The sequence below is a fragment of the Salvelinus alpinus genome, chromosome 2, assembly GCF_045679555.1.
Source record: "Salvelinus alpinus chromosome 2, SLU_Salpinus.1, whole genome shotgun sequence".
NCBI classification, from domain to species: domain Eukaryota; kingdom Metazoa; phylum Chordata; class Actinopteri; order Salmoniformes; family Salmonidae; genus Salvelinus; species Salvelinus alpinus.
Genome location: NC_092087.1, coordinates 100,396,971 through 100,424,729, shown reverse-complemented (window position 1 = coordinate 100,424,729; position 27,759 = coordinate 100,396,971). Strand labels below are relative to the sequence as shown.

Genomic DNA, 27,759 nt, shown 5'->3' with positions numbered 1-27,759 from the left:
TTCTAATCTTGTGGACTAGGAACTGGGATGGGGACCAGGTTACAGGTTCTAACCTTGTGGACTAGGAACTGGGATAGGGACCAGGTTACAGGTTCTAATCTTGTGGACTAGGAACTGGAATAGGGACCAGAAGGTTACAGGTTCTAATCTTGTGGACTAGGCACTGGGATAGGGACCAGGAGGTTACAGGTTCTAATCTTGTGGACTAGGCACTGGGATAGGGATCAGAAGGTTACAGGTTCTAAATCGACCTTTTCTCAAAAAATGACCACAGAAGACTTCCAGATAAGAACAGCATTCTTTGTTTTATTGATCACAGATGTCAGAGTGTAGTATCTGAGGCATCAATCAATCAATCAGACGATGAACAAAAACACAACAAGCAGCTCACACAGGAGCCAGGTGAACAACAGGTCAGTAGCAGAGGCACCTGGTTCACCTGGTCTAGTTTGGTATAAAAAGGTGGAGTAACGTAACCCAGGTGGGTCACTTGGCATGGAGTTGGCAAAGCCGGGTCAATCAGACAAACAAAAGAACACACACATGGACACACCCACACCTAACACTAGACTGGTCTCCCAGAGCCTACTTCAAATACTAAATAGATATCCGTTTTTAAGAACCTCCAAGGATGACCGCATATCAAAAGTAAATACACACGCATCACAGATCACATGACCAACTACATGACATCATGGCGGTCAAGGCAGCGATCGCAGAGGGTTCCACATCCTGCTGCAGAAGCTTTCTCTATCAGGTACCAGAATATTTCTGTCAGGTTCTAGAATGTCTCTCTCTGTCAGGTTCTAGAATTCCATGCAGGGTTCTCTCAGATCAGAGGCCCATCCAGGACACCCAGTCAGGGAAGTCCTCCACCTCTCCCATCTCACTGAGGCTCTGCTCTCCATCACCGTGGACCAGGGTCAGCTTGTAGCGCAGACGTACCTTACACTGGAGGGAGATAACACACAAACCATCACCATTCTATCAAACACACCGACGCTGGAGGAAGATAACACACAAACCATCACCATTCTATCAAACACACCTAACACTGGAGGGAGATAACACACAAACCATCACCATTCTATCAAACACACCTAACGCTGGAGGGAGGATAACACACAAACCATCACCATTCTATCAAACACACCTAACGCTGGAGGAAGATAACAGACGCTGGGAGGGAGATAACACACAAACCATCACCATTCTATCAAACACACCTAACGCTGGAGGGAGGATAACACACAAACCATCACCATTCTATCAAACACACCTAACGGTGGAGGGAGGATAACACACAAACCATCACCATTCTATCAAACACACCTAACATTGGAGGAAGATAACAGACGCTGGGAGGGATATAACACACAAACCATCACCATTCTATCAAACACACTGACGCTAGAGGGAGATAACAGACGCTGGAGGGAGATAACACACAAACCCTCACCATTCTATCAAACACACCTGACGCTGGAGGGAGATAACACACAAACCATCACCATTCTATCAAACACACCTGACGCTGGAGGGAGATAACACACAAACCATCACCATTCTATCAAACACACCTAACGCTGGAGGGAGGATAACACACAAACCATCACCATTCTATCAAACACACCTGACGCTGGAGGGAGATAACACACAAACCATCACCATTCTATCAAACACACCTGACGCTGGAGGGAGATAACACACAAACCATCACCATTCTATCAAACACACCGACGCTAGGGGGAGATAAAAGACGCTGGAGGGAGATAACACACAAACCATCACCATTCTATCAAACACACCTAACGCTGGGAGGGAGATAACACACACACCATCACCATTCTATCAAACACACCGACGCTAGAGGGAGATAACAGACGCTGGAGGGAGATAACACACAAACCATCACCATTCTATCAAACACACCTGACGCTGGAGGGAGATAACACACAAACCATCACCATTCTATCAAACACACCTGACGCTGGAGGGAGATAACAGACGCTGGAGGGAGATAACACACAAACCCTCACCATTCTATCAAAGGCACATTGTCAACAAGCCACTGCACTTCACATTCAAAGTTAATAAACCCTTGAGATAGCATCCGCAGCTTTTACCCTGAATACGATCGCCACGGACGTCAGGGAGATTGCTTTTAAAAGCCACATTGTTGACAATGAAGTTAACCTGTTGATGATGCGCCTATGAATGAATGCCGGCCAAGTCACAGGTCTGACGATAACAAAACAATCTCTGTGTTTCCAGTGTGTCAGGTTGAGCAGTAGACTCACCCTGTGTGGGTTGGAGAGGAGCAGTATCTGTGAGAGGGCAGCAGGGGGCAGCAGAGGGTTGTAGGAGGGGAGGTCATTCCCTGAAGACGGCTGGAGCTTCACTGTCATAGTCTGGAGGACAGACAGGGAGATCAGTCAGCCAGCCAGTCATTCAGTCAGACAGTCATTCAGTCAACCAGACAGTCATTCAGTAAGATCAATGAATCAATCAATGAATCAATCAGTCCAGGGTTCCCACAACTTCTTAAAACATCAAATTCAAGGACTTTTCAAGGCCCAATTCCCTCAAATTCAAGGACCCGTGGGAACACTGACTGTCAGTCATTCAATCAGTCATTGATGGATACGAAAGATTCATTAGACAAGGAGAGAGATTGTTTAAAGTTAGAAAATGTAGGAGTTTAAAAATGTCTTGTCCATATTTGGGCGTTTGTCTGTTACCTTGGGAACGGCAGCCTGAAACAGGATGTCTTTAACAGGAAGTGCGGAGGTGTTCACCGTGGAGACAATAACCACAGCAACGTTAGGGTGTCCCGGGGGCGGATCTTTGGCAAAATGGAGGGAAACATGGACGCCATTCTGGTCGTACACTGTGATCGGCTCCAATCGACCTATCGGAGACATTCAGGAAATGAACACCTCAGGCGTGTCAACATAGAACAGATGACTTGAAATTGAAAAGACCAGAGGTATCCATTAACATGAATAACTACAGACAACTGTAGTGACAAAACTGTAACTCCTAGTGTGCATCCAAAATGGATCCTTATATAGTGCACCCATAGGGCTCTGGTCAAAAGAAGTGCACTACAAAGGAATTAGGATGCAATTTGGGACAAAAGAAGTGCACTACAAAGGAATTAGAATGCAATTTGGGACAAAAGAAGTGCACTATAAAGGAATTAGGATGCAATTTGGGACAAAAGAAGTGCACTATAAAGGAATTAGGATGCAATTTGGGACACACACCTATTCTGTTTATTACTGTGTTTAAAAGATCTTATGAAAAGGACAAAAACTAGGGCTGTGTCCCAAATGGTTCCCTTTTACCAGTTAGCCCTGGTTAAAAACAGTGCACTCTATAGGGATTAGGGTGACATTTTAGGACACAACCTTACTTGGTTTAATGGATTCCAGCGGGACGTGGATCTCTGCTAAGGATTCTGGGAGATTGAAACTCTCTGATTTCACTGGAGATCCTGACTCTGTCATTGGCTGACTCCGTGAGTTTGATGGTGATCCTGACATCACAATTGGACGATTCTGAAGGAACGCCCTGATAGGAAGAAGAAAAGATTGAATCGTCAAGGTGTCTCGGTCTCTCGCTCTCTTTCTCAATCAATCCATCCATCCATCCCTCACCAGTCAGTCCCATTTGACGAGCCGCTGCCGCCACCCCGGGCCACCAGTGGGTGGTCTCTCCCTCCACACCCCCACGTGGTCAGGGAATGGTCTCTTCCTCCACACCCCCACGTGGTCAGGGAATGGTCTCTCCCTGTGTTCTCCTCTCCTCCTCTCATCTGAAATAAAGGGGGGTGGATAATAGGCATCTGTGTTGAAGAGGAACAAATCAGTGTAAATATGATCTGGTGTTGTTGTGACCCCAATGGGCCCTGGTCAAAAGTAGTGCACTATGTAGGGAATAGGGAGCCATTCTGGTCAAAAGTAGTGCACTATGTAAGGAATAGGGAGCCATTCTGGTCAAAAGTAGTGCACTATGTAGGGAATAGGGAGCCATTTAGGGCGCAACCAGAGGTAACTGGTACCTGGAGTAGATCCTGGTAGTACGTGCTGCTCTGGCTTTGAGACGATGCTGGTTTATCCAGCCCTGAATAAAGAACACATCCCTGTTAACATTAGACACAGAACCACATCATGGACCCGTCAACACAAACACTATTACAGTCCAGATACAGGAAGTGAATACTGTTTCCTAACACATCTGGATCATGAACACATCACAGCAGAAACATCCACATGAAAAGGGGGGGGGAAACAGAACCTGTACGAACCTGTCACGTCCAGATCGATTAGAGATAGGAGAGTACTGTTGAGCCGTTGACGGGAGAGAGGAGAGGAGGGAGGGGAGGAAGAGGAGGGAGGAGGGGTGCCAAGCCGAGGCTGGGGGGTAGAGGAGGAGGAGGACACGTGGTGGGGAGGTGAGACGGAGGAAGACATGTCTTTAGAAGGTGGTCTACGTGTCTGTGGAGAGTCCAGGGCGGACAGGTCTATTAGATGGTAACTCTTTATCTCTCTGGGGCTGCTGGGACCTGGGGATGGAGACTATATGAAAACACAACCACTGAGATTCACACTGAAACAACACGTCCTCTATGAAGTCACACAGAACACTAGAACAGAACACACAGAAGGTACTCTGTCCTAGGGATAGAGACAACACTCCACTGACAACACAGAGACATTCAGACTGAAACAACACAGAACACTAGAACACACAGAAGGTACTCTGTCCTAGGGATAGAGACAACACTCCACTGACAACACAGAGACATTCAGACTGAAACAACACAGAACACTAGAACACACAGAAGGTACTCTGTCCTAGGGATAGAGACAACACTCCACTGACAACACAGAGACATTCAGACTGAAACACCACTACAACACTAGAACAGAACACAGAACACTAGAACACACAGGAAGGTACTCTGTCCTAGGGATAGAGACAACACTCCAACACTAGAACAGAACACAGAGGTAGGTACTCTGTTCTAGGGATAGAGACAACACTCCACTGACAACACAGAGACATTCAGACTGAAACAACACTACAACACTAGAACAGAACACAGAACACACAGAAGGTACTCTGTTCTAGGGAGAGAGACAACACTCCACTGACATGACAAGGTTCTCTGCCAAATTGAAAACCTTGGAGGGGGGAGGAACAAACACAAGACAACACACACTGTTAATAGACCTTGACAGACAAAACCACAATGTATGAGTGGTGTAGAGAGGAGCTAGACAGATGTACCGTTGTTCATGGAGCTCTCTCCTCCTCCTCCTCCTCTCATCCTGTTGCTCTCTCTCCCCCCCATCATATCTTTATACATGTTGACCACCAGGGTCAGCTCATCATTGGCCCGCAGGATCTGAGCTGGAATGGGAGGAACACAACACGAAAGACAAGAATGAATACATTTACATTTACATTTTAGTCATTTAGCAGACGCTCTTATCCAGAGCGACTTACAGTAGAGTGCATACATTTTATAACATTTTTTTTTTTTTTTTTTTTTTTTTTTTTTTTTACATAATGAGACAAGGATATCCCTACCGGCCAAACCCTCCCTACCGGCCAAACCCTCCCTACCGGCCAAACCCTCCCTAACCCGGACGACGCTATGCCAATTGTGCGTCGCCCCACGGATCTCCCGGTTGCGGCCGGCTGCGACAGAGCCTGGGCGCAAACCCAGCCCAGCCTGGGCGCGAACCCAGAGACTCTGGTGGCGCAGCTAGCACTGCGATGCAGTGCCCTAGACCACTGCGCCACCCGGGAGATGTAGACGACGAATAGAGGACGAAAGAAAAGAAAGAACACAACACGAAAGACAATAAATAGGGCAGCAGGTAGCCTAGCTAGCAGGTAGAGCATTGGGTCAGTAACCTAGCTAGCAGGTAGAGCATTGGGTCAGTAACCTAGCTAGCAGGTAGAGCATTGGGTCAGTAACCTAGCTAGCAGGTAGAGCATTGGGTCAGTAACCTAGCTAGCAGGTAGAGCATTGGGTCAGTAACCTAGCTAGCAGGTAGAGCATTGGGTCAGTAACCAGCAGGTAGCCTAGCTAGCAGGTAGAGCATTGGGTCAGTAACCTAGCTAGCAGGTAGAGCATTGGGTCAGTAACCAGCAGGTAACCTAGCTAGCAGGTAGAGCATTGGGTCAGTAACCTAGCTAGCAGGTAGAGCATTGGGTCAGTAACCTAGCTAGCAGGTAGAGCATTGGGTCAGTAACCTAGCTAGCAGGTAGAGCATTGGGTCAGTAACCTAGCTAGCAGGTAGAGCATTGGGTCAGTAGCCAGCAGGTAGCCTAGCTAGCAGGTAGAGCATTGGGTCAGTAGCCAGCAGATCGCCTAGCTAGCAGGTAGAGCATTGGGTCAGTAGCCAGCAGGTAGCCTAGCTAGCAGGTAGAGCATTGGGTCAGTAGCCAGCAGGTAGCCTAGCTAGCAGGTAGAGCATTGGGTCAGTAACCAGCCGGTAGCCTAGCTAGCAGGTAGAGCATTGGGTCAGTAACCTAGCTAGCAGGTAGAGCATTGGGTCAGTAACCTAGCTAGCAGGTAGAGCATTGGGTCAGTAGCCAGCAGGTAGCCTAGCTAGCAGGTAGAGCATTGGGTCAGTAGCCAGCAGGTAGCCTAGCTAGCAGGTAGAGCATTGGGTCAGTAGCCAGCAGGTAGCCTAGCTAGCAGGTAGAGCATTGGGTCAGTAGCCAGCAGGTAGCCTAGCTAGCAGGTAGAGCATTGGGTCAGTAGCCAGCAGGTAGCCTAGCTAGCAGGTAGAGCATTGGGTCAGTAACCTAGCTAGCAGGTAGAGCATTGGGTCAGTAACCAGCCGGTAACCTAGCTAGCAGGTAGAGCATTGGGTCAGTAACCTAGCTAGCAGGTAGAGCATTGGGTCAGTAACCTAGCTAGCAGGTAGAGCATTGGGTCAGTAGCCAGCAGGTAGCCTAGCTAGCAGGTAGAGCATTGGGTCAGTAGCCAGCAGGTAGCCTAGCTAGCAGGTAGAGCATTGGGCCAGTAGCCAGCAGGTAGCCAGCAGGTAGCCTAGCTAGCAGGTAGAGCATTGGGTCAGTAGCCAGCAGGTAGCCTAGCTAGCAGGTAGAGCATTGGGTCAGTAACCTAGCTAGCAGGTAGAGCATTGGGTCAGTAACCAGCAGGTAACCTAGCTAACAGTTAGCACATTGGGTCAGTAACCTAGCTAGCAGGTAGAGCATTGGGTCAGTAACCAGCAGGTAACCTAGCTAGCAGGTACAGCATTGGGTCAGTAACCAGCAGGTAGCTTAGCTAGCAGGTAGAGCATTGGGTCAGTAACCAGCAGGTAACCTAGCTAACAGTTAGAGCATTGGGTCAGTAGCCAGCAGGTAGCCTAGCTAGCATGTAGAGCATTGGGTCAGTAACCAGCAGGTAGCCTAGCTAGCAGGTAGAGCATTGGGTCAGTAACCTAGCTAGCAGGTAGAGCATTGGGTCAGTAACCTAGCTAGCAGGTAGAGCATTGGGTCAGTAGCCAGCAGGTAGCCTAGCTAGCAGGTAGAGCATTGGGTCAGTAGCCAGCAGGTAACCTAGCTAACAGTTAGAGCATTGGGTCAGTAACCTAGCTAGCAGGTAGAGCATTGGGTCAGTAGCCAGCAGGTAGCCTAGCTAGCAGGTAGAGCATTGGGTCAGTAACCTAGCTAGCAGGTAGAGCATTGGGTCAGTAACCAGCAGGTAGATTAGCTAGCAGGTAGAGCATTGGGTCAGTAACCAGCAGGTAACCTAGCTAACAGTTAGAGCATTGGGTCAGTAACCTAGCTAGCAGGTAGAGCATTGGGTCGGTAACCAGCAGGTAACCTAGCTAGCAGGTAGAGCATTGGGTCAGTAACCAGCAGGTAACCTAGCTAACAGTTAGAGCATTGGGTCAGTAACCTAGCTAGCAGGTAGAGCATTGGGTCGGTAACCAGCAGGTAACCTAGCTAGCAGGTAGAGCATTGGGTCAGTAACCAGCAGGTAGCTTAGCTAGCAGGTAGAGCATCGGGTCAGTAACCTAGCTAGCAGGTAGAACATTGGGTCAGTAACCAGCAGGTAACCTAGCTAGCAGTTAGAGAATTGGGTCAGTAACCAGCAGGTAGCTTAGCTAGCAGTTAGAGCATTGGGTCAGTAACCAGCAGGTAACCTAGCTAGCAGTTAGAGCATTGGGTCAGTAACCAGCAGGTAGCCTAGCTAACAGTTAGAGCATTGGGTCAGTAACTGAAAGGTTGCTGGTTCGAATGTCCAAGTCGAAAAGGTGACAATTCTATCGATGTGCCCTTGAGCAAGGCACTTAACCACAATTTGCTCCAGGGGTTCAGTACTACTATGGCTGACCCTTTAAAACAACACATTTCACTGCACCTATCCGGCCTATAGGACAATACAACATTTAACTTTTATTATGAAAAAGATCTGAGTTAGAATCGAGGGAACAGATTAGACTCATAAATAGTTCATTATGGATCTGGGAAACTGCTTCTAACATAAATGACAAGAACAAAAAAGTAAATTTAGAGGTACTTAACATGACGTGAAGAGAAGGACTAGAACAGATTAAATCTCCACCCACTACAGCCAGAAGACTGGCCACCCCCCAGAGCCTGGTTCCTCTCTACCTGGTACAGCCAGAAGACTGGCCTCCCCCAGAGCCTGGTTCCTCTCTACCTGGTACAGCCAGAAGACTGGCCACCCCCCAGAGCCTGGTTCCTCTCTACCTGGTACAGCCAGAAGACTGGCCACCCCCCAGAGCCTGGTTCCTCTCTACCTGGTACAGCCAGAAGACTGGCCACCCCCCAGAGCCTGGTTCCTCTCTACCTGGTACAGCCAGAAGACTGGCCTCCCCCAGAGCCTGGTTCCTCTCTACCTGGTACAGCCAGAAGACTGGCCACCCCCCAGAGCCTGGTTCCTCTCTACCTGGTACAGCCAGAAGAGGACTGGCCACCCCCCAGAGCCTGGTTCCTCTCTACCTGGTACAGCCAGAAGACTGGCCACCCCCCAGAGCCTGGTTCCTCTCTACCTGGTACAGCCAGAAGACTGGCCTCCCCCAGAGCCTGGTTCCTCTCTACCTGGTACAGCCAGAAGAGGACTGGCCTCCCCCCAGAGCCTGGTTCCTCTCTACCTGGTACAGCCAGAAGAGGACTGACCACCCCCCAGAGCCTGGTTCCTCTCTACCTGGTACAGCCAGAAGAAGACTGGCCACCCCCCAGAGCCTGGTTCCTCTCTACCTGGTACAGCCAGAGGACTGGCCACCCCCCAGAGCCTGGTTCTTCTCTACCTGGTACAGCCAGAAGAGGACTGGCCACCCCCCAGAGCCTGGTTCCTCTCTACTTGGTACAGCCAGAAGACTGGCCTCCCCCCAGAGCCTGGTTCCTCTCTACCTGGTACAGCCAGAAGAGGACTGGCCACCCCCCAGAGCCTGGTTCCTCTCTACCTGGTACAGCCAGAAGACTGGCCTCCCCCCAGAGCCTGGTTCCTCTCTACCTGGTACAGCCAGAAGAGGACTGGCCTCCCCCCAGAGCCTGGTTCCTCTCTACCTGGTACAGCCAGAAGACTGGCCACCCCCCAGAGCCTGGTTCCTCTCTACCTGGTACAGCCAGAAGAGGACTGGCCTCCCCCCAGAGCCTGGTTCCTCTCTACCTGGTACAGCCAGAAGACTGGCCACCCCCCAGAGCCTGGTTCCTCTCTACCTGGTACAGACAGAAGACTGGCCACCCCCCAGAGCCTGGTTCCTCTCTACCTGGTACAGCCAGAAGAGGACTGGCCACCCCCCAGAGCCTGGTTCCTCTCTACCTGGTACAGCCAGAAGAAGACTGGCCACCCCCCAGAGCCTGGTTCCTCTCTACCTGGTACAGCCAGAAGAGGACTGGCCTCCCCCCAGAGCCTGGTTCCTCTCTACCTGGTACAGCCAGAAGACTGGCCACCCCCCAGAGCCTGGTTCCTCTCTACCTGGTACAGCCAGAGGACTGGCCACCCCCCAGAGCCTGGTTCCTCTCTACCTGGTACAGCCAGAAGAGGACTGGCCTCCCCCCAGAGCCTGGTTCCTCTCTACCTGGTACAGCCAGAAGAAGACTGGCCACCCCCCAGAGCCTGGTTCCTCTCTACCTGGTACAGCCAGAAGAGGACTGGCCACCCCCCAGAGCCTGGTTCCTCTCTACATGGTACAGCCAGAAGACTGGCCACCCCCCAGAGCCTGGTTCCTCTCTACCTGGTACAGCCAGAAGACTGGCCTCCCCTCAGAGCCTGGTTCCTCTCTACCTGGTACAGCCAGAAGACTGGCCTCCCCCCAGAGCCTGGTTCCTCTCTACCTGGTACAGCCAGAGGACTGGCCTCCCCCCAGAGCCTGGTTCCTCTCTACCTGGTACAGCCAGAAGAGGACTGGCCACCCCCCAGAGCCTGGTTCCTCTCTACCTGGTACAGCCAGAAAACTGGCCACCCCCCAGAGCCTGGTTCCTCTCTACCTGGTACAGCCAGAAGACTGGCCACCCCCCAGAGCCTGGTTCCTCTCGAGGTTTCTTCCTAGGTTCTTGCCTTTCTAGGGAGTTTTTCCTTGCTACAGCATTGCTTACTCTTTGGGGTTTTAGGCGGAGTATCTGTGAAGAACTTTGTGACAACTGCTGATGTAAAAAGGGCTTTATAAAATATCTTTGACCAATTGATTGATGAGACAGAATGCTCCAGCACTCAGAACAGTAATGGTGATAATTGATTCAGTGTTTCACAGAGTTTTACTGAGGAATTATATTTGCTAATATGACACGTTTAGTTGTGTGAATAGATCCCAGATTATCTGGATACATAGAGACTAAATGATCAAGTTAGATCTGGAGACATAGAGACTAAATGATCAAGTTAGATCTGGATACATAGAGACTAAATGATCAATATAGATCTGGATACATAGAGATTAAATTATCAACGTAGATCTGGATACATAGACTAAATGATCAAGTTAGATCTGGATACATAGAGACTAAATGATCAACGTAGATCTGGATACATAGAGACTAAATGATCAAGTTAGATCTGGATACATAGAGACTAAATGATCAAGTTAGATCTGGAGACATAGAGACTAAATGATCAGCGTAGATCTGGATACATAGAGACTAAATGATCAAGTTAGATCTGGAGACATAGAGACTAAATGATCAACGTAGATCTGGATACACAGAGACTAAATGATCAATATAGATCTGGATACATACACTAAATGATCAAAGTAGATCTGGATACATAGACTAAATGATCAACGTAGATCTGGATACATAGACACTAAATTATCAACGTAGATCTGGAGACATAGAGACTAAATGATCAATGTAGATCTGGATACATAGAGACTAAATGATCAGCGTAGATCTGGAGACAGAGACTAAATGATCAACGTAGATCTGGATACAAGCTAGCAGGTAGAGCATTGGGTCAGTAACCAGCAGGTAGCCTAGCTAGCAGTTAGAGCATTGGGTCAGTAACCTAGCTAGCAGGTAGAGCATTGGGTCAGTAACCTAGCTAGCAGGTAGAGCATTGGGTCAGTAACCTAGCTAACAGTTAGAGCATTGGGTCAGTAACCTAGCTAGCAGGTAGAGCATTGGGTCAGTAACCTAGCTAGCAGGTAGAGCATTGGGTCAGTAACCTAGCTAGCAGGTAGAGCATTGGGTCAGTAACCAGCAGGTAACCTAGCTAGCAGGTAGAGCATTGGGTCAGTAACCTAGCTAGCAGGTAGAGCATTGGGTCAGTAACCAGCAGGTAGCCTAGCTAGCAGGTAGAGCATTGGGTCAGTAACCTAGCTAGCAGGTAGAGCATTGGGTCAGTAACCAGCAGGTAGCCTACCTAACAGTTAAAGCATTGGGTCAGTAGCCTAGCTAGCAGTTAGAGCATTGGGTCAGTAACCAGCAGGTAACCTAGCTAGCAGTTAGAGCATTGGGTCAGTAGCCTAGCTAGCAGTTAGAGCATTGGGTCAGTAGCCTAGCTAGCAGTTAGAGCATTGGGTCAGTAACTAGCAGGTAACCTAGCTAGCAGTTAGAGCATTGGGTCAGTAACCAGCAGGTAACCTAGCTAGCAGGTAGCGCATTGGGTCAGTAACCAGCAGGTAGCCTAGCTAGCAGGTAGCGCATTGGGTCAGTAACCAGCAGGTAGCCTAGCTAGCAGTTAGAGCATTGGGTCAGTAACCAGCAGGTAGTCTAGCTAGCAGTTAGAGCATTGGGTCAGTAACCAGCAGGTAAACTAGCTAGCAGTTAGAGCATTGGGTCAGTAGCCAGCAGGTAACCTAGCTAACAGTTAGAGCATTGGGTCAGTAACCAGCAGGTAGTCTAGCTAGCAGGTAGAGCATTGGGTCAGTAACCAGCAGGTAACCTAGCTAGCAGTTAGAGCATTGGGTCAGTAGCCTAGCTAGCAGTTAGAGCATTGGGTCAGTAGCCTAGCTAGCAGTTAGAGCATTGGGTCAGTAACTAGCAGGTAACCTAGCTAGCAGTTAGAGCATTGGGTCAGTAACCAGCAGGTAACCTAGCTAGCAGGTAGCGCATTGGGTCAGTAACCAGCAGGTAGCCTAGCTAGCAGGTAGCGCATTGGGTCAGTAACCAGCAGGTAGCCTAGCTAGCAGTTAGAGCATTGGGTCAGTAACCAGCAGGTAGTCTAGCTAGCAGTTAGAGCATTGGGTCAGTAACCAGCAGGTAACCTAGCTAGCAGTTAGAGCATTGGGTCAGTAGCCAGCAGGTAACCTAGCTAACAGTTAGAGCATTGGGTCAGTAACCAGCAGGTAGTCTAGCTAGCAGGTAGAGCATTGGGTCAGTAACCAGCAGGTAACCTAGTTAACAGTTAGAGCATTGGGTCAGTAACCAGCAGGTAGCCTAGCTAACAGTTAGAGCATTGGGTCAGTAACCTAGCTAGCAGGTAGAGCATTGGGTCAGTAACCAGCAGGTAGCCTAGCTAGCAGGTAGAGCATTGGGTCAGTAACCAGCAGGTAACCTAGTTAACAGTTAGGGCATTGGGTCAGTAACCAGCAGGTAACCTAGCTAGCAGGTAGAGCATTGGGTCAGTAACCAGCAGGTAACCTAGTTAACAGTTAGAGCATTGGGTCAGTAACCAGCAGGTAACCTAGCTAACAGTTAGAGCATTGGGTCAGTAGCCAGCAGGTAACCTAGCTAACAGTTAGAGCATTGGGTCAGTAACCAGCAGGTAGTCTAGCTAGCAGGTAGAGCATTGGGTCAGTAACCAGCAGGTAACCTAGCTAGCAGTTAGAGCATTGGGTCAGTAGCCTAGCTAGCAGTTAGAGCATTGGGTCAGTAGCCTAGCTAGCAGTTAGAGCATTGGGTCAGTAACTAGCAGGTAACCTAGCTAGCAGTTAGAGCATTGGGTCAGTAACCAGCAGGTAACCTAGCTAGCAGGTAGCGCATTGGGTCAGTAACCAGCAGGTAGCCTAGCTAGCAGGTAGCGCATTGGGTCAGTAACCAGCAGGTAGCCTAGCTAGCAGTTAGAGCATTGGGTCAGTAACCAGCAGGTAGTCTAGCTAGCAGTTAGAGCATTGGGTCAGTAACCAGCAGGTAACCTAGCTAGCAGTTAGAGCATTGGGTCAGTAGCCAGCAGGTAACCTAGCTAACAGTTAGAGCATTGGGTCAGTAACCAGCAGGTAGTCTAGCTAGCAGGTAGAGCATTGGGTCAGTAACCAGCAGGTAACCTAGTTAACAGTTAGAGCATTGGGTCAGTAACCAGCAGGTAGCCTAGCTAACAGTTAGAGCATTGGGTCAGTAACCTAGCTAGCAGGTAGAGCATTGGGTCAGTAACCAGCAGGTAGCCTAGCTAGCAGGTAGAGCATTGGGTCAGTAACCAGCAGGTAACCTAGTTAACAGTTAGGGCATTGGGTCAGTAACCAGCAGGTAACCTAGCTAGCAGGTAGAGCATTGGGTCAGTAACCAGCAGGTAACCTAGTTAACAGTTAGAGCATTGGGTCAGTAACCAGCAGGTAACCTAGCTAACAGTTAGAGCATTGGGTCAGTAACCAGCAGGTAGCCTAGTTAACAGTTAGAGCATTGGGTCAGTAACCAGCAGGTAACCTAGTTAACAGTTAGAGCATTGGGTCAGTAACTGAAAGGTTGCTGGTTCAAATGTCCAAGTCGAAAATTTGACAATTCTATCGATGTGCCCTTGAGCAAGGCACTTAACCCCAATTTGCTACAGGGGTTCAGTACTACTATGGCTGACCCTTTAAAACAACACATTTCACTGCACCTATCCGGCCTATAGGACAATACAACATTTAACTTTTATTATGAAAAAGATCTGAGTTAGAATCGAGGGAACAGATTAGACTCATAAATAGTTCATTATGGATCTGGGAAACTGCTTCTAACATAAATGACAAGAACAAAAAAGTACATTTAGAGGTACTTGACATGAAGAGAAGGACTAGAACAGATTAAATCTCCACTCACTACAGCCAGAAGACTGGCCACCCAGAGCCTGGTTCCTCTCTACCTGGTACAGCCAGAAGACTGGCCACCCCTCAGAGCCTGGTTCCTCTCTACCTGGTACAGCCAGAAGAGGACTGGCCTCCCCCCAGAGCCTTGTTCCTCTCTACCTGGTACAGCCAGAAGAGGACTGGCCTCCCCCCAGAGCCTGGTTCCTCTCTACCTGGTACAGCCAGAAGACTGGCCTCCCCCCAGAGCCTGGTTCCTCTCTACCTGGTACAGCCAGAAGACTGGCCACCCCCAGAGCCTGGTTCCTCTCTACCTGGTACAGCCAGAAGAGGACTGGCCTCCCCCCAGAGCCTGGTTCCTCTCTACCTGGTACAGCCAGAAGAGGACTGGCCTCCCCCCAGAGCCTGGTTCCTCTCTACCTGGTACAGCCAGAAGAGGACTGGCCTCCCCCCAGAGCCTTGTTCCTCTCTACCTGGTACAGCCAGAAGACTGGCCACCCCCCAGAGCCTGGTTCCTCTCTACCTGGTACAGCCAGAAGACTGGCCACCCCCCAGAGCCTGGTTCCTCTCTACCTGGTACAGCCAGAAGACTGGCCTCCCCTCAGAGCCTGGTTCCTCTCTACCTGGTACAGCCAGAAGACTGGCCTCCCCCCAGAGCCTGGTTCCTCTCTACCTGGTACAGCCAGAGGACTGGCCTCCCCCCAGAGCCTGGTTCCTCTCTACCTGGTACAGCCAGAAGAGGACTGGCCACCCCCCAGAGCCTGGTTCCTCTCTACCTGGTACAGCCAGAAAACTGGCCACCCCCCAGAGCCTGGTTCCTCTCTACCTGGTACAGCCAGAAGACTGGCCACCCCCCAGAGCCTGGTTCCTCTCTAGGTTTCTTCCTAGGTTCTTGCCTTTCTAGGGAGTTTTTCCTTGCTACAGCATTGCTTACTCTTTGGGGTTTTAGGCAGAGTATCTGTGAAGAACTTTGTGACAACTGCTGATGTAAAAAGGGCTTTATAAAATATCTTTGACCAATTGATTGATAAGACAGAACGCTCCAGCACTCAGAACAGTAATGGTGATAATTGATTCAGTGTTTCACAGAGTTTTACTGAGGAATTATATTTGCTAATATGACACGTTTAGTTGTGTGAATAGATCCCAGATTATCTGGATACATAAAGACTAAATGATCAAGTTAGATCTGGAGACATACAGACTAAATGATCAAAGTAGATCTGGATACATAGAGACTAAATGATCAATATAGATCTGGATACATAGAGATTAAATTATCAACGTAGATCTGGATACATAGACTAAATGATCAAGTTAGATCTGGATACATAGAGACTAAATGATCAACGTAGATCTGGATACATAGAGACTAAATGATCAAGTTAGATCTGGATACATAGAGACTAAATGATCAAGTTAGATCTGGAGACATAGAGACTAAATGATCAGCGTAGATCTGGATACATAGAGACTAAATGATCAAGTTAGATCTGGAGACATAGAGACTAAATGATCAACGTAGATCTGGATACACAGAGACTAAATGATCAATATAGATCTGGATACATACACTAAATGATCAAAGTAGATCTGGATACATAGACTAAATGATCAACGTAGATCTGGATACATAGACACTAAATGATCAACGTAGATCTGGAGACATAGAGACTAAATGATCAATGTAGATCTGGATACATAGAGACTAAATGATCAGCGTAGATCTGGAGACAGAGACTAAATGATCAACGTAGATCTGGATACATAGCGACTAAATGATCAATATAGATCTGGATACATAGAGACTAAATGTTCAATGTAGATCTGGATACATAGAGACTAAATGATCAATGTAGATCTGGATACATAGAGACTAAACGATCAAGGTAGATCTGGATACATAGACCAAATGATCAACGTAGATCTGGATACATAGAGACTAAATGACCAACATAGATCTGGATACATAGAGACTAAATGACCAACGTAGATCTGGATACATAGACTAAATGATCAAGGTAGATCTGGATACATAGAGACTAAATGACCAACATAGATCTGGATACATAGAGACTAAATAATCAACGTAGATAAATTACCTAAAGCTTCGTCATCGTCGACGGTGTCACTGGCCAATCGGAAAAGGTTGGGTCTGAGCCTATCACAGCTCTCGTAGAGGGCCTACAGGAAGGACAGGATACACAGTCATGTGTTAGTACCGTCTGTGTACCGCACACACACACGGTATCTGTTTAGTGTACACACACATACACACACACACACTATCTGTTTAGTAGACACACAGAGAGAAACAGCTCATACCTTCAGGTGGGCAGTGTGGTGTGTGGAGGGCCCAGTGAGACAGTGTTGCTGTAGTAATTCTCTCAGCTGTCTGGTTCTGCTAGCGACCTCCTCCAGGGTAGAGACACGTCTAGATACAAGCTCTGCTTTCTGCTGCTCCTACAGACGATAATACAGCAGTCAACCATCACCAACACGCACACACACACACCAACATGCACACACACACCAACATGCACACACACACACAGACAGACAGACAACATGTACACACACACACAAACATGCACACACACAGACAGACAGACAGAGACACACACAGACAGAGACAGACACACACACACCAACATGTACACACACACACGTAGTCTCACTTCTTTGATGGTGTTCTTGATCAGTCTGTTGGCTGTCTGCAGATCTTCAGGACTACTGCTCTTCAGGAGTGTGGCTAACAACTGTAAACACACACACACTAAGAGAGATAAGACAAGAAGATCAACTAAAAAAGGCTTTCTCACACACACACACACACACACACACACACACACACACACACACACACACACACACACACACACACACACACACACACACACACACACACACACACACACACACACACACACACACACACACACACACACGCACCTTGGCCTTGTCCTCCTGGTTGAACACAGAGTCCTCAGCTCTCTGTGAGGGAGGAGGCATCACAATGGTGTCTGGGAGTTTAGGGTCCTTCTTCACAAGGCCTGAAGAACAGACACGGAGAGACAATGAGTGGTTGTTTCCCCAAACGCCACCCGGTTCGCTTTACAGAGCCCGACCTTTGACCTGGGCCCACAGGTTGCAACGGTTCTGTATCATAATGGACCTTGTTTTTTAAACATGCGCTGGGCCTCCTGTAACTAAGCTGTAACAGTTCTAAAGTGGTAGAGTTCTAAGGTATAATGGTTCTGAGCAGTAACAGACCTTGTTTCCTGAGTGATAGAACTCTAGAACCAGGAGGCCTTTCACTCAGGAAAAAAGGTCTGTTACTGCTCAGAACCGTTATACCTTAGAACTCTAGAACCTTAGAACCAGGAGGCCTAGGGTATAACGGTTCTGAGCAGTAACAGACCTTGTTTCCTGAGCGATAGGCCTCCTGGTTCTAAGGTGGTAGAGTTCTAAGGTATAACGGTTCTGAGCGATAACAGACCTTGTTTCCTGAGCGATAGGCCTCCTGGTTCTAAGGTGGTAGAGTTCTAAGGTATAACGGTTCTGAGCGATAACAGACCTTGTTTCCTGAGCGATAGGCCTCCTGGTTCTAAGGTGGTAGAGTTCTAAGGTATAACGGTTCTGAGCGGTAACAGACCTTGTTTCCTGAGCGATAGGCCTCCTGGTTCTAAGGTGGTAGAGTTCTAAGGTATAACGGTTCTGAGCAGTAACAGACCTTGTTTCCTGAGTGATAGACCTCCTGGTTCTAAGGTTCTAGAGTTCTACGGTATAACGGTTCTGAGTAGCGGTTCAAAGGGTTCTGAGGAGTTGTAACGGACCTTGTTTCTTAAGCATGCGGTAGGCCTCCTGAATCTTGGGTTCTTCTTTGAGCCACAAAGTCCAGCTGTACAGAACCTCCGTCACCCTCAGCTTCACCTCCGCACCACTCCACTGACCCAGGAACTGTTAACACACACACACACACACACACACACACACACACACACACACACACACACACACACACACACACACACACACACACACACACACACACACACACACACACACACACACACACAGTTTCAGCTTCACCTCCACTCCACTGACCCAGGAACTGCAGATCAATCACATGTATTTTCTAAAGCCCTTTTTACTTCAGCAGCAGTCACAAAGAGCTCTACAGTAACCCAGCCTAAACTACAGTAACCCAGCCTAAACTACAGTAACCCAGCCTAAACTACAGTAACCCAGCCTAAACTACAGTAACCCAGCCTAAACCACAAAGAGCTCTACAGTAACCCAGCCTAAACTACAGTAACCCAGCCTAAACTACAGTAACCCAACCTAAACTACAGTAACCCAGCCTAAACTACAAAGAGCTCTACAGTAACCCAGCCTAAACTACAGTAACCCAGCCTAAACTACAGTAACCCAGCCTAAACTACAAAGAGCTCTACAGTAACCCAGCCTAAACTACAGTAACCCAGCCTAAACTACAGTAACCCAACCTAAACTACAGTAACCCAGCCTAAACCACAAAGAGCTCTACAGTAACCCAGCCTAAACTACAGTAACCCAGCCTAAACTACAAAGAGCTCTACAGTAACCCAGCCTAAACTACAGTAACCCAGCCTAAACCACAAAGAGCTCTACAGTAACCCAGCCTAAACTACAGTAACCCAGCCTAAACTACAGTAACCCAGCCTAAACTACAGTAACCCAGCCTAAACTACAAAGAACAAGCAATGAGGAGGCAGAAGCACAATCCAGGGGGATGGATGGAAGGGTGAGTGAATGAGTGAATTAATTAATCTGTTATCTCAGATAGACAGCCCCCATTAAAAAGCCTTTGATAATTCATCAGTCTCTATCACACCTTAAATGATGATTAATGTTCTTACATACAATCACTGACTGGATTACACAACTCCCCTTTAATACAATAACTGACTGGATTACACTAGAGGCACAACTCCCCTTTAACACAATAACTGACTGGATTACACTGGAGACACTGATAACACAACTCCCCTTTAATACAATAACTGACTGGATTACACAACTCCCCTTTAATACAATAACTGACTGGATTACACTGGAGACACTGGAGACACAACTCCCCTTTAATACAATCACTGACTGGATTACACTGGAGACACTAATAACACAACTCCCCTTTAACACAATAACTGACTGGATTACATTGGAGACACTGATAACACACCTCCCCTTTAATACAATAACTGACTGGATTACACTGGAGACACTGATAACACAACTCCCCTTTAACACAATAACTGACTGGATTACATTGGAGACACTGATAACACAACTCCCCTTTAATACAATCACTGACTGGATTACACTGGAGACACTGATAACACACCTCCCCTTTAATACAATCACTCCTTCCTGATACTGTTGCACAGAAACCTAACAGACTCTAGGTCCCAAATGGCACCCTATTCCCTTTCTAGTACACTACTGGTAGTGCATTATATAGGGAATAGGCTTCTATTTGGGATGGCCACAGAAACGTTCCTTTCAAAACCATTGGGGTTATTCATACCTTTGGAGACAGGACTTTGATGAGTTCATTGAGGAAGCGGAATTTTGCCGCCTCACTGTGGAACCTCTTGCCACAGTTGTTCATGCAGGCTTCTAGAACCTGTGGGAAACAGTGATGTCATAATTCTATAGGTTCTACAGGAAGTGTATCTACACTGTCTAGGAGCCCAAATGACTCCCAGTGACTGGAAGTGAATGAAACTACTGGAACAGATCCCGTTAGGATCCTATCCCAGACACAGCACAGGAAATACACAGTTTAGATTCAACACCCTTAGTTAACCATCAACAGGCATCACATGACCCCACACACACACAGCCCTAAACATTAACAATGCCTTTGTCCCAAATGTCACCCTTTGCCGGCTCTGGTCAAAAGTAGTGCACTATATAGGGAATAGTGTGCCTTTGGTATGTAACAAAGGACAGCCCTGTGTCACCACATGGAATTATTTTATGATGGTCATACCAAGGATCACTTAGCTATCTGATTTGGAATTTTAAGACCCCTTAAGGTATCAAAAATATTTATATATAAACTGTATAGGATGAAACATTGAATTTGGCATTACTGCTATTAGCCAATAGAAACACATTAAATAACAGATTCATTACATGGAACAACAGATAGTCCTTACTGCTATTAGCCAATAGAAACACATTAAATAACAGATTCATTACATGGAACAACAGATAGTCCTTACTGCTATTAGCCAATAGAAACACATTAAATAACAGATTCATTACATGGAACAACAGATTGTCCTTACTGCTATTAGCCAATAGAAACACATTAAATAACAGATTCATTACATGGAACAACAGATAGTCCTTACTGCTATTAGCCAATAGAAACACATTAAATAACAGATTCATTACATGGAACAACAGATAGTCCTTACTGCTATTAGCCAATAGAAACACATTAAATAACAGATTCATTACATGGAACAACAGATAGTCCTTACTGCTATTAGCCAATAGAAACACATTAAATAACAGATTCATTACATGGAACAACAGATAGTCCTTACTGCTATTAGCCAATAGAAACACATTAAATAACAGATTCATTACATGGAACAACAGATAGTCCTTACTGCTATTAGCCAATAGAAACACATTAAATAACAGATTCATTACATGGAACAACAGATAGTCCTTACTGCTATTAGCCAATAGAAACACATTAAATAACAGATTCATTACATGGAACAACAGATAGTCCTTACTGCTATTAGCCAATAGAAACACATTAAATAACAGATTCATTACATGGAACAACAGATAGTCCTTACTGCTATTAGCCAATAGAAACACATTAAATAACAGATTCATTACATGGAACAACAGATAGTCCTTACTGCTATTAGCCAATAGAAACACATTAAATAACAGATTCATTACATGGAACAACAGATAGTCCTTACTGCTATTAGCCAATAGAAACACATTAAATAACAGATTCATTACATGGAACAACAGATTGTCCTTACTGCTATTAGCCAATAGAAACACATTAAATAACAGATTCATTACATGGAACAACAGATTGTCCTTACTGCTATTAGCCAATAGAAACACATTAAATAACAGATTCATTACATGGAACAACAGATTGTCCTTACTGCTATTAGCCAATAGAAACACATTAAATAACAGATTCATTACATGGAACAACAGATTGTCCTTACTGCTATTAGCCAATAGAAACACATTGAATAACAGATTCATTACATGGAACAACAGATAGTCCTTACTGCTATTAGCCAATAGAAACACATTAAATAACAGATTCATTACATGGAACAACAGATTGTCCTTACTGCTATTAGCCAATAGAAACACATTAAATAACAGATTCATTACATGGAACAACAGATTGTCCTTACTGCTATTAGCCAATAGAAACACATTAAATAACAGATTCATTACATGGAACAACAGATTGTCCTTACTGCTATTAGCCAATAGAAACACATTGAATAACAGATTCATTACATGGAACAACAGATAGTCCTTACTGCTATTAGCCAATAGAAACACATTAAATAACAGATTCATTACATGGAACAACAGATAGTCCTTACTGCTATTAGCCAATAGAAACACATTAAATAACAGATTCATTACATGGAACAACAGATAGTCCTTACTGCTATTAGCCAATAGAAACACATTAAATAACAGATAGTCTCCCCAGAACATCTCAAGGAAGTTAGTTCTGAAGTGTCTGTCCTATATCTGAGGGAGATCAGAAAGATCAGGATATTTTTATTTATTTAACATGTATTTCTCCCCATTATTTTAGGCACTAAACTATCTCCATATATCCTTGCATTCATTTGTTAAACTGGTACCGGGGGACCTTCAGACGAGTCTTGCGGGCGTCCTGGAGCAAAACGGAGAACGCCATGGTGAGAGTCTCATCTTTCAATAGAGTGGTCATCTACTGTCCTAGCCCTAATTTAACACACCTGATTATACTAGTTAGCTGCTCAACAAGACCTTAACTAGCTATCAGATATGCTACATTAGGGTTGGACTGAAAACCTACAGGACAGTAGATCTCCAGGAAGAGGGACTGAAAACCTACAGGACAGTAGATCTCCAGGAAGAGGGACTGAAAACCTACAGGACAGTAGATCTCCAGGAAGAGGGACTGAAAACCTACAGGACAGTCGATCTCCAGGAAGAGGGTTGGACTGAAAACCTACAGGACAGTAGACCTCCAGGCAGAGGGTTGGACTGAAAACCTACAGGACAGTAGATCTCCAGGAAGAGGGTTGGGCTAAAAACCTACAGGACAGTAGATCTCCAGGAAGAGGGTTGGACTGAAAACCTACAGGACAGTAGATCTCCAGGAAGAGGGTTGGACTGAAAACCTACAGGACAGTAGATCTCCAGGAAGAGGGACTGAAAACCTAGAGGACAGTAGATCTCCAGGAAGAGGGTTGGACTGAAAACCTACAGGACAGTAGATCTCCAGGAAGAGGGACTGAAAACCTACAGGACAGTAGATCTCCAGGAAGAGGGTTGGACAGCCCTGGTCTATGTCATGGAAAGAGTTTCCTAATGAGTTCTTGATGTTTTGTATAGTCAGTGTGTAGAGAACAGGGTGCATCCATTGACAGACAGCCCCGTGTGTAGACTGAACAGTGACCATACTGCTTACCGCGCTACATGTGAGTAAATTAAAGTCGCACTCAAGTCATTCTCCATGCTCGATTCATTTGTTTAAACCCTGTTCTTCAAGCCTCCCCATTGTTACCAGCCAGGTGAACTGTTAACCCTCATGATGTCCTCTTAAACCATATTAGCCACTCTCTCTCTCTTTACTCTAGTTCCAGTTCTCTCTCTCTCCCTCTCTCACTCCCTCCCTCCCTCTCTCTCTCCTCTAGTTCCAGTTCTCTCTCTCTTTCTCCCTCCCTCTCTCTCCCTCTCCTCTAGTTCCAGTTCTCTCTCTCTCTCCCTCTCTTTCCTCTAGTTCCAGTTCTCTCTCTCTCTTCACTAACTAGCAACTCGTGAAACCCTGGGTGCTCCTTCACGTGACAGAACCCACAAGAGCCAAGGGAATCCACACAATGCATTTCCTTCATATCTTTCAACTTCTTACTGTGAGGGCCTCAAGGGCCTCTCTCTGCTGAGGAGACTGGATGTTCTGTTATATAGACGGGTTGACCTGATCATAAGCTGCCAACAGTTTTTACCCCCAAGTCATAAGACTCCTGAACAGATAATCAAATGGCTACCCGGAATATTTGCATTGTGTGCCCCCCCCCCCCCCCCCCCCCACCCACCCCTCTTTAACGCTGCTGCTACTCTCTGTTCATCATATATGCATAGTCACTTTAACCATATCTACACGTACATACTACCTCAATCAGCCCAACTAACCGGTGCCTGTATATAGCCTGTCGTTTTACTGTTGTTTGATTTATTTACTTACCTATTGTTCACCTAACACCTTTTTTGCACTATTGGTTAGAGCCTGTAAGTAAGCATTTCACTGTAAGGTCTACACCTGTTGTATTCGGGAAACTCGTGACAAATAAACTTTGATTTTACTATAGTATTATATAGTTATTACTATAGTATAATAATATGATGGTGTGTTGTCTTACTGTAAGGGCCTGCAGAGCCTCTCTCTGCTGAGGAGACTGGATCTTCTGTTATGTAGAGGGGTTTTACTATAGTATTATATAGTTATTACTATAGTATAATAATATGATGGTGTGTTGTCTTACTGTGAGGGCCTGCAGAGCCTCTCTCTGCTGAGGAGACTGGATCTTCTGTTATGTAGAGGGGTTTTACTATAGTATAATATAGTTATTACTATCGTATAATAATATGATGGTGTGTTGTCTTACTGTGAGGGCCTGCAGGGCCTCTCTCTGCTGAGGAGACTGGATCTTATGGGCCAGGAGATGAGTGGCAACCTGAGGACTGGGAAATAGGAGAGTAGATTTATAAACTACCAGTGTTTTCAAAACTATTACTATCTAATACTACATTATATACAACATAAAAGATATCTGGTAAAAAAAACAATCAGAGGGCATTCGGAATCCCTGTGGCCGACTGCTATAAAAGGTTCTTTGTGTCTCCCGGGAGACGTCTAACAGTTTATTTTGAAGATAACATTACAAGGGAGAAGTGGTTTTCAGTGATGTGTCCCACACGACACACAAGTGGTTCCTCAGAATGATAGTGTAATCTAGATTACAAACTAATATGAAAACAACTTTGTGGTATTGGAAAATAACATTTCTTATCTGTGTAAAAAGGCTGGGTTTTTTTAAAATGTGAAATATCTTGTCTAGCCTCTGCTGTGTCCAAGGTTACGTCCCACACGGTACCCTATTCCCTATATAGTGCACTACTTTGGACCAGAGACCTATGGGCCCTAGTGCTCTATACAGGGAAGGGTTCTCTTTGGGTTCCTTCTGTTAGTGCACTAGGTCTCCTTTTGACCAGAGCCCATCAGTAGTTCACTATATAGAGAATAGGTTTCCCTGGTTATCAGTAGTTCACTATATAGAGAATAGGTTGCCCTGGTCATCAGTAGTTCACTATATAGAGAATAGGTTGCCCTGGTTATCAGTAGTTCACTATATAGAGAATAGGTTTCCCTGGTCATCAGTAGTTCACTATATAGATAATAGGTTTCCCTGGTCATCAGTAGTTCACTATATAGATAATAGGTTTACTGGTCATCAGTAGTTCACTATATAGAGAATAGGTTGCCCTGGTCATCAGTAGTTCACTATATAGAGAATAGGTTGCCCTGGTTATCAGTAGTTCACTATATAGAGAATAGGTTTCCCTGGTCATCAGTAGTTCACTATATAGAGAATAGGTTGCCCTGGTTATCAGTAGTTCACTATATAGAGAATAGGTTGCCCTGGTCATAAGCCTCCTGGTTGACCTGTTCATAAGCTGCCGTCTGGGGGACACAGCCATAGTGTCTACTCACCCATCAGCCTCCTGGTTGACCTGTTCATAGAAGCCCTGGATACAGTCCCACCTGTCTTCTGAGTTAGACGGGTCTGTGGCCTTGTCTGAGAGAGAGAGAGAGAGAGAGAGAGAGAGAAAGAGAGAGACAGAGAGAGAGAGAGAGAGAGAGAGAGAGACAGAGACAGAGAGAGACAGAGAGAGACAGAGAGAGAGAGAGAGAGAGAGAGAGAGAGAGAGAGAGAGAGAGAGAGAGAGAGAGAGAGAGAGAGAGAGAGATAGATAGAAGGAAGAGAGAGAGAAAGGAGAGAGACAGAGAGAGAGAAAGGAGAGAGACAGAGAGAGAGAGAAAGGAGAGAGACAGAGAGACAGGGGAGAGAGAGAGAGAGAGAGACAGAGAGACAGGGGAGAGAGAGACAGAGAGAGACAGAGAGAGACAGAGACAGAGAGAGAGAGAGAGAGAGAGAGAGAAAGGAGAGAGACAGAGTGATCAATCAGCATAGCTTTGCGTTAGATGGGTCTGTGACCTTGCCTGGGATATAAATATAAACAAATATAGAAGAAGAAAAACAAACGTTTGCACTTCTGATCAAAAGGAAGGTCCCTGCAAGTGTGTATTCTACAATGATGATGTTGCAACATTGAACTAGAACCGGAAGCTCACTGCAGACTGTGTGCCGTGTAGTGGGTGTAGGCAGTGCTTTACTTTAAAGTACTACTACTTAAGACGTTTATGGGGGGTCTTTACCAGAGAACATCCCTGGTCATCCCTACTGGCTCTGATCTGGTGGACTCACTAAACACATGCTTCGTTTGTAAATTATGTATCGAGTGTTGGAGCGTGTCCCTGGCTATCCGTAAATAAAAAAATATATATAAAAAAAATGGTGCCGTATGGTTTGCTTAATATAAGGAATTTGAAATGATTTATACTTTTACTTTTGATACTTAAGCACCTTTTAGCATTTACATTTGATACTTATATTTAAAACCAAATACTTTTACTCATGTAGGATTTTACTGGGTGACTTTCACTTTGACTATAAAGGTATCTTTTACTCAAGTTTGAGAGGTTGGGTACTTTTTCCACGACTGGGTGTAGGTTAGTCGAGCGAAGGAGAAGATTAAAAAAAACATCTGGATGAGCGCATGACTGGCTGACAAGATGTAGCCTTTCTCATACTTTCTGTTCTTTCAGAGCTATTTTGTTGCGTTTAAAAAGAACATATTGGTAATACATTATAAAACTGCCCTTCACAATCAAACTTAGTAACTTTTTATTCGGTAATTCCCTCCGCGGAATTTGCTACGAAGAAAACATGAGATGTTAAACGCATCGCGACAACAAGGCAAGCCGAGAGACAGTTACAGCAGCTGAAAATATTGCTCGCCATATTTGCAAGCACTCGTGCAAATGACGTGATATGAAGCCTGTTTATTAAACTGGCGATATCACTGCAAGGTTCGACTTTCAGTGACGCACAACTTCAAGATGCACCATTTCCAACTGTGAACCACAAGACAAGTTATTGTCAAACGACAAAATATAATCGCACTACTATAAAGGTAATACATTTAACAAACTCTCTGAAGAAAAAAAAAAACGAATTCCCCGTGTCATTTAACTTACTCAACCACGATTCTAGGTTCTCTCCGCCACTGTCCCTGGTCGCCATGGCCTTTGCAGTCGCCTTCCCCCGGTACTCGGTAACTTCTCAAAACTTCACACAGTCCTCTTAGCGGGCGGAAAGAACTGTCAACTCGTCTTGAGAAACCAGCCCACAGCCGCGACATGTGACTCGAGTTGTGCTTAGTCAGAAGTTATGACGTTCCAAATTGTACCCTACTCCTAGTACACTCATTTTAACCTGATCCGTATGGTTAAAATTAGTGCACTATAAAACGAAAAGGGTGAAATTTGGACTGTAAGTCGCAGACCAATTATATAGTACAACTTCTCAGCGGCTGAGCTACGTCCCTAGGCTAAGCAATGTTAACCATTTTTCCCCCCACAGCAGGTTTTTTTCACAACTTTTCCTTGGTGGTTTATGAGTTTGAGCTATAATACAAATGTATTTATTATATTTAACCTTTATTTAAAATCAGGGAGTCATACTGAGACCAATGTCTCTTTTACAGATGAGCCTTGAATTAGATCAATTACAGAAAACCAAAAATCAATATAAAATGCAAGCGGAGAGAAAAGCACTGTCTTAAAACAAACACATTCATCCATAATGTCCACAATCAGCTTTCTGAATTGACCTAGAGACACCAGAACAAACAC

General features: G+C 45.9%; 1 protein-coding gene across 5 annotated transcripts; it reads right to left on the bottom strand.

Annotated features, from left to right (window-relative positions):
- Nucleotides 1–286: 286 nt before the first annotated feature.
- On the bottom strand, nt 287–27,260 carry LOC139546010 (ADP-ribosylation factor-binding protein GGA2-like). Of its 5 annotated transcripts, none has more exons than XM_071354280.1 (17): nt 27,103–27,260; nt 25,495–25,579; nt 24,389–24,464; nt 20,020–20,118; nt 18,287–18,410; nt 17,403–17,503; nt 17,129–17,209; nt 16,776–16,913; nt 16,553–16,634; nt 5,299–5,421; nt 4,313–4,570; nt 4,067–4,128; nt 3,663–3,850; nt 3,419–3,576; nt 2,742–2,911; nt 2,301–2,411; nt 287–951 (listed from the first exon to the last, which is right to left on the bottom strand). In XM_071354280.1, the coding sequence occupies exons 1-17, from the start codon at nt 27,146–27,148 to the stop codon at nt 835–837; spliced, it is 2,019 nt and encodes a 672-aa protein (XP_071210381.1). In that variant the 5' UTR covers nt 27,149–27,260; the 3' UTR covers nt 287–834. The 5 variants fall into 5 exon arrangements, with proteins under 5 accessions (XP_071210381.1, XP_071210382.1, XP_071210375.1 ...); XM_071354281.1 differs by having other exon boundaries at nt 3,663–3,820; XM_071354274.1 differs by lacking the exon at nt 287–951 and adding an exon at nt 1,064–2,196.
- Nucleotides 27,261–27,759: the final 499 nt, after the last annotated feature.

Coding starts and splice junctions, on each gene's coding strand:
- LOC139546010 (XM_071354274.1), bottom strand. CDS start 27,148: ATGGCGACCAGGGACAGTGGCGGAGAGAACCTAGAATCGTGGTTGA. Junction 17,504..18,286: donor CCGCATGCTTAAGAAACAAG/GTCCGTTACAAC, acceptor TCTGTTCTTCAG/GCCTTGTGAAGAAGGACCCT. Junction 3,851..4,066: donor ACTACCAGGATCTACTCCAG/GTACCAGTTACC, acceptor TCTTCAACACAG/ATGCCTATTATCCACCCCCC.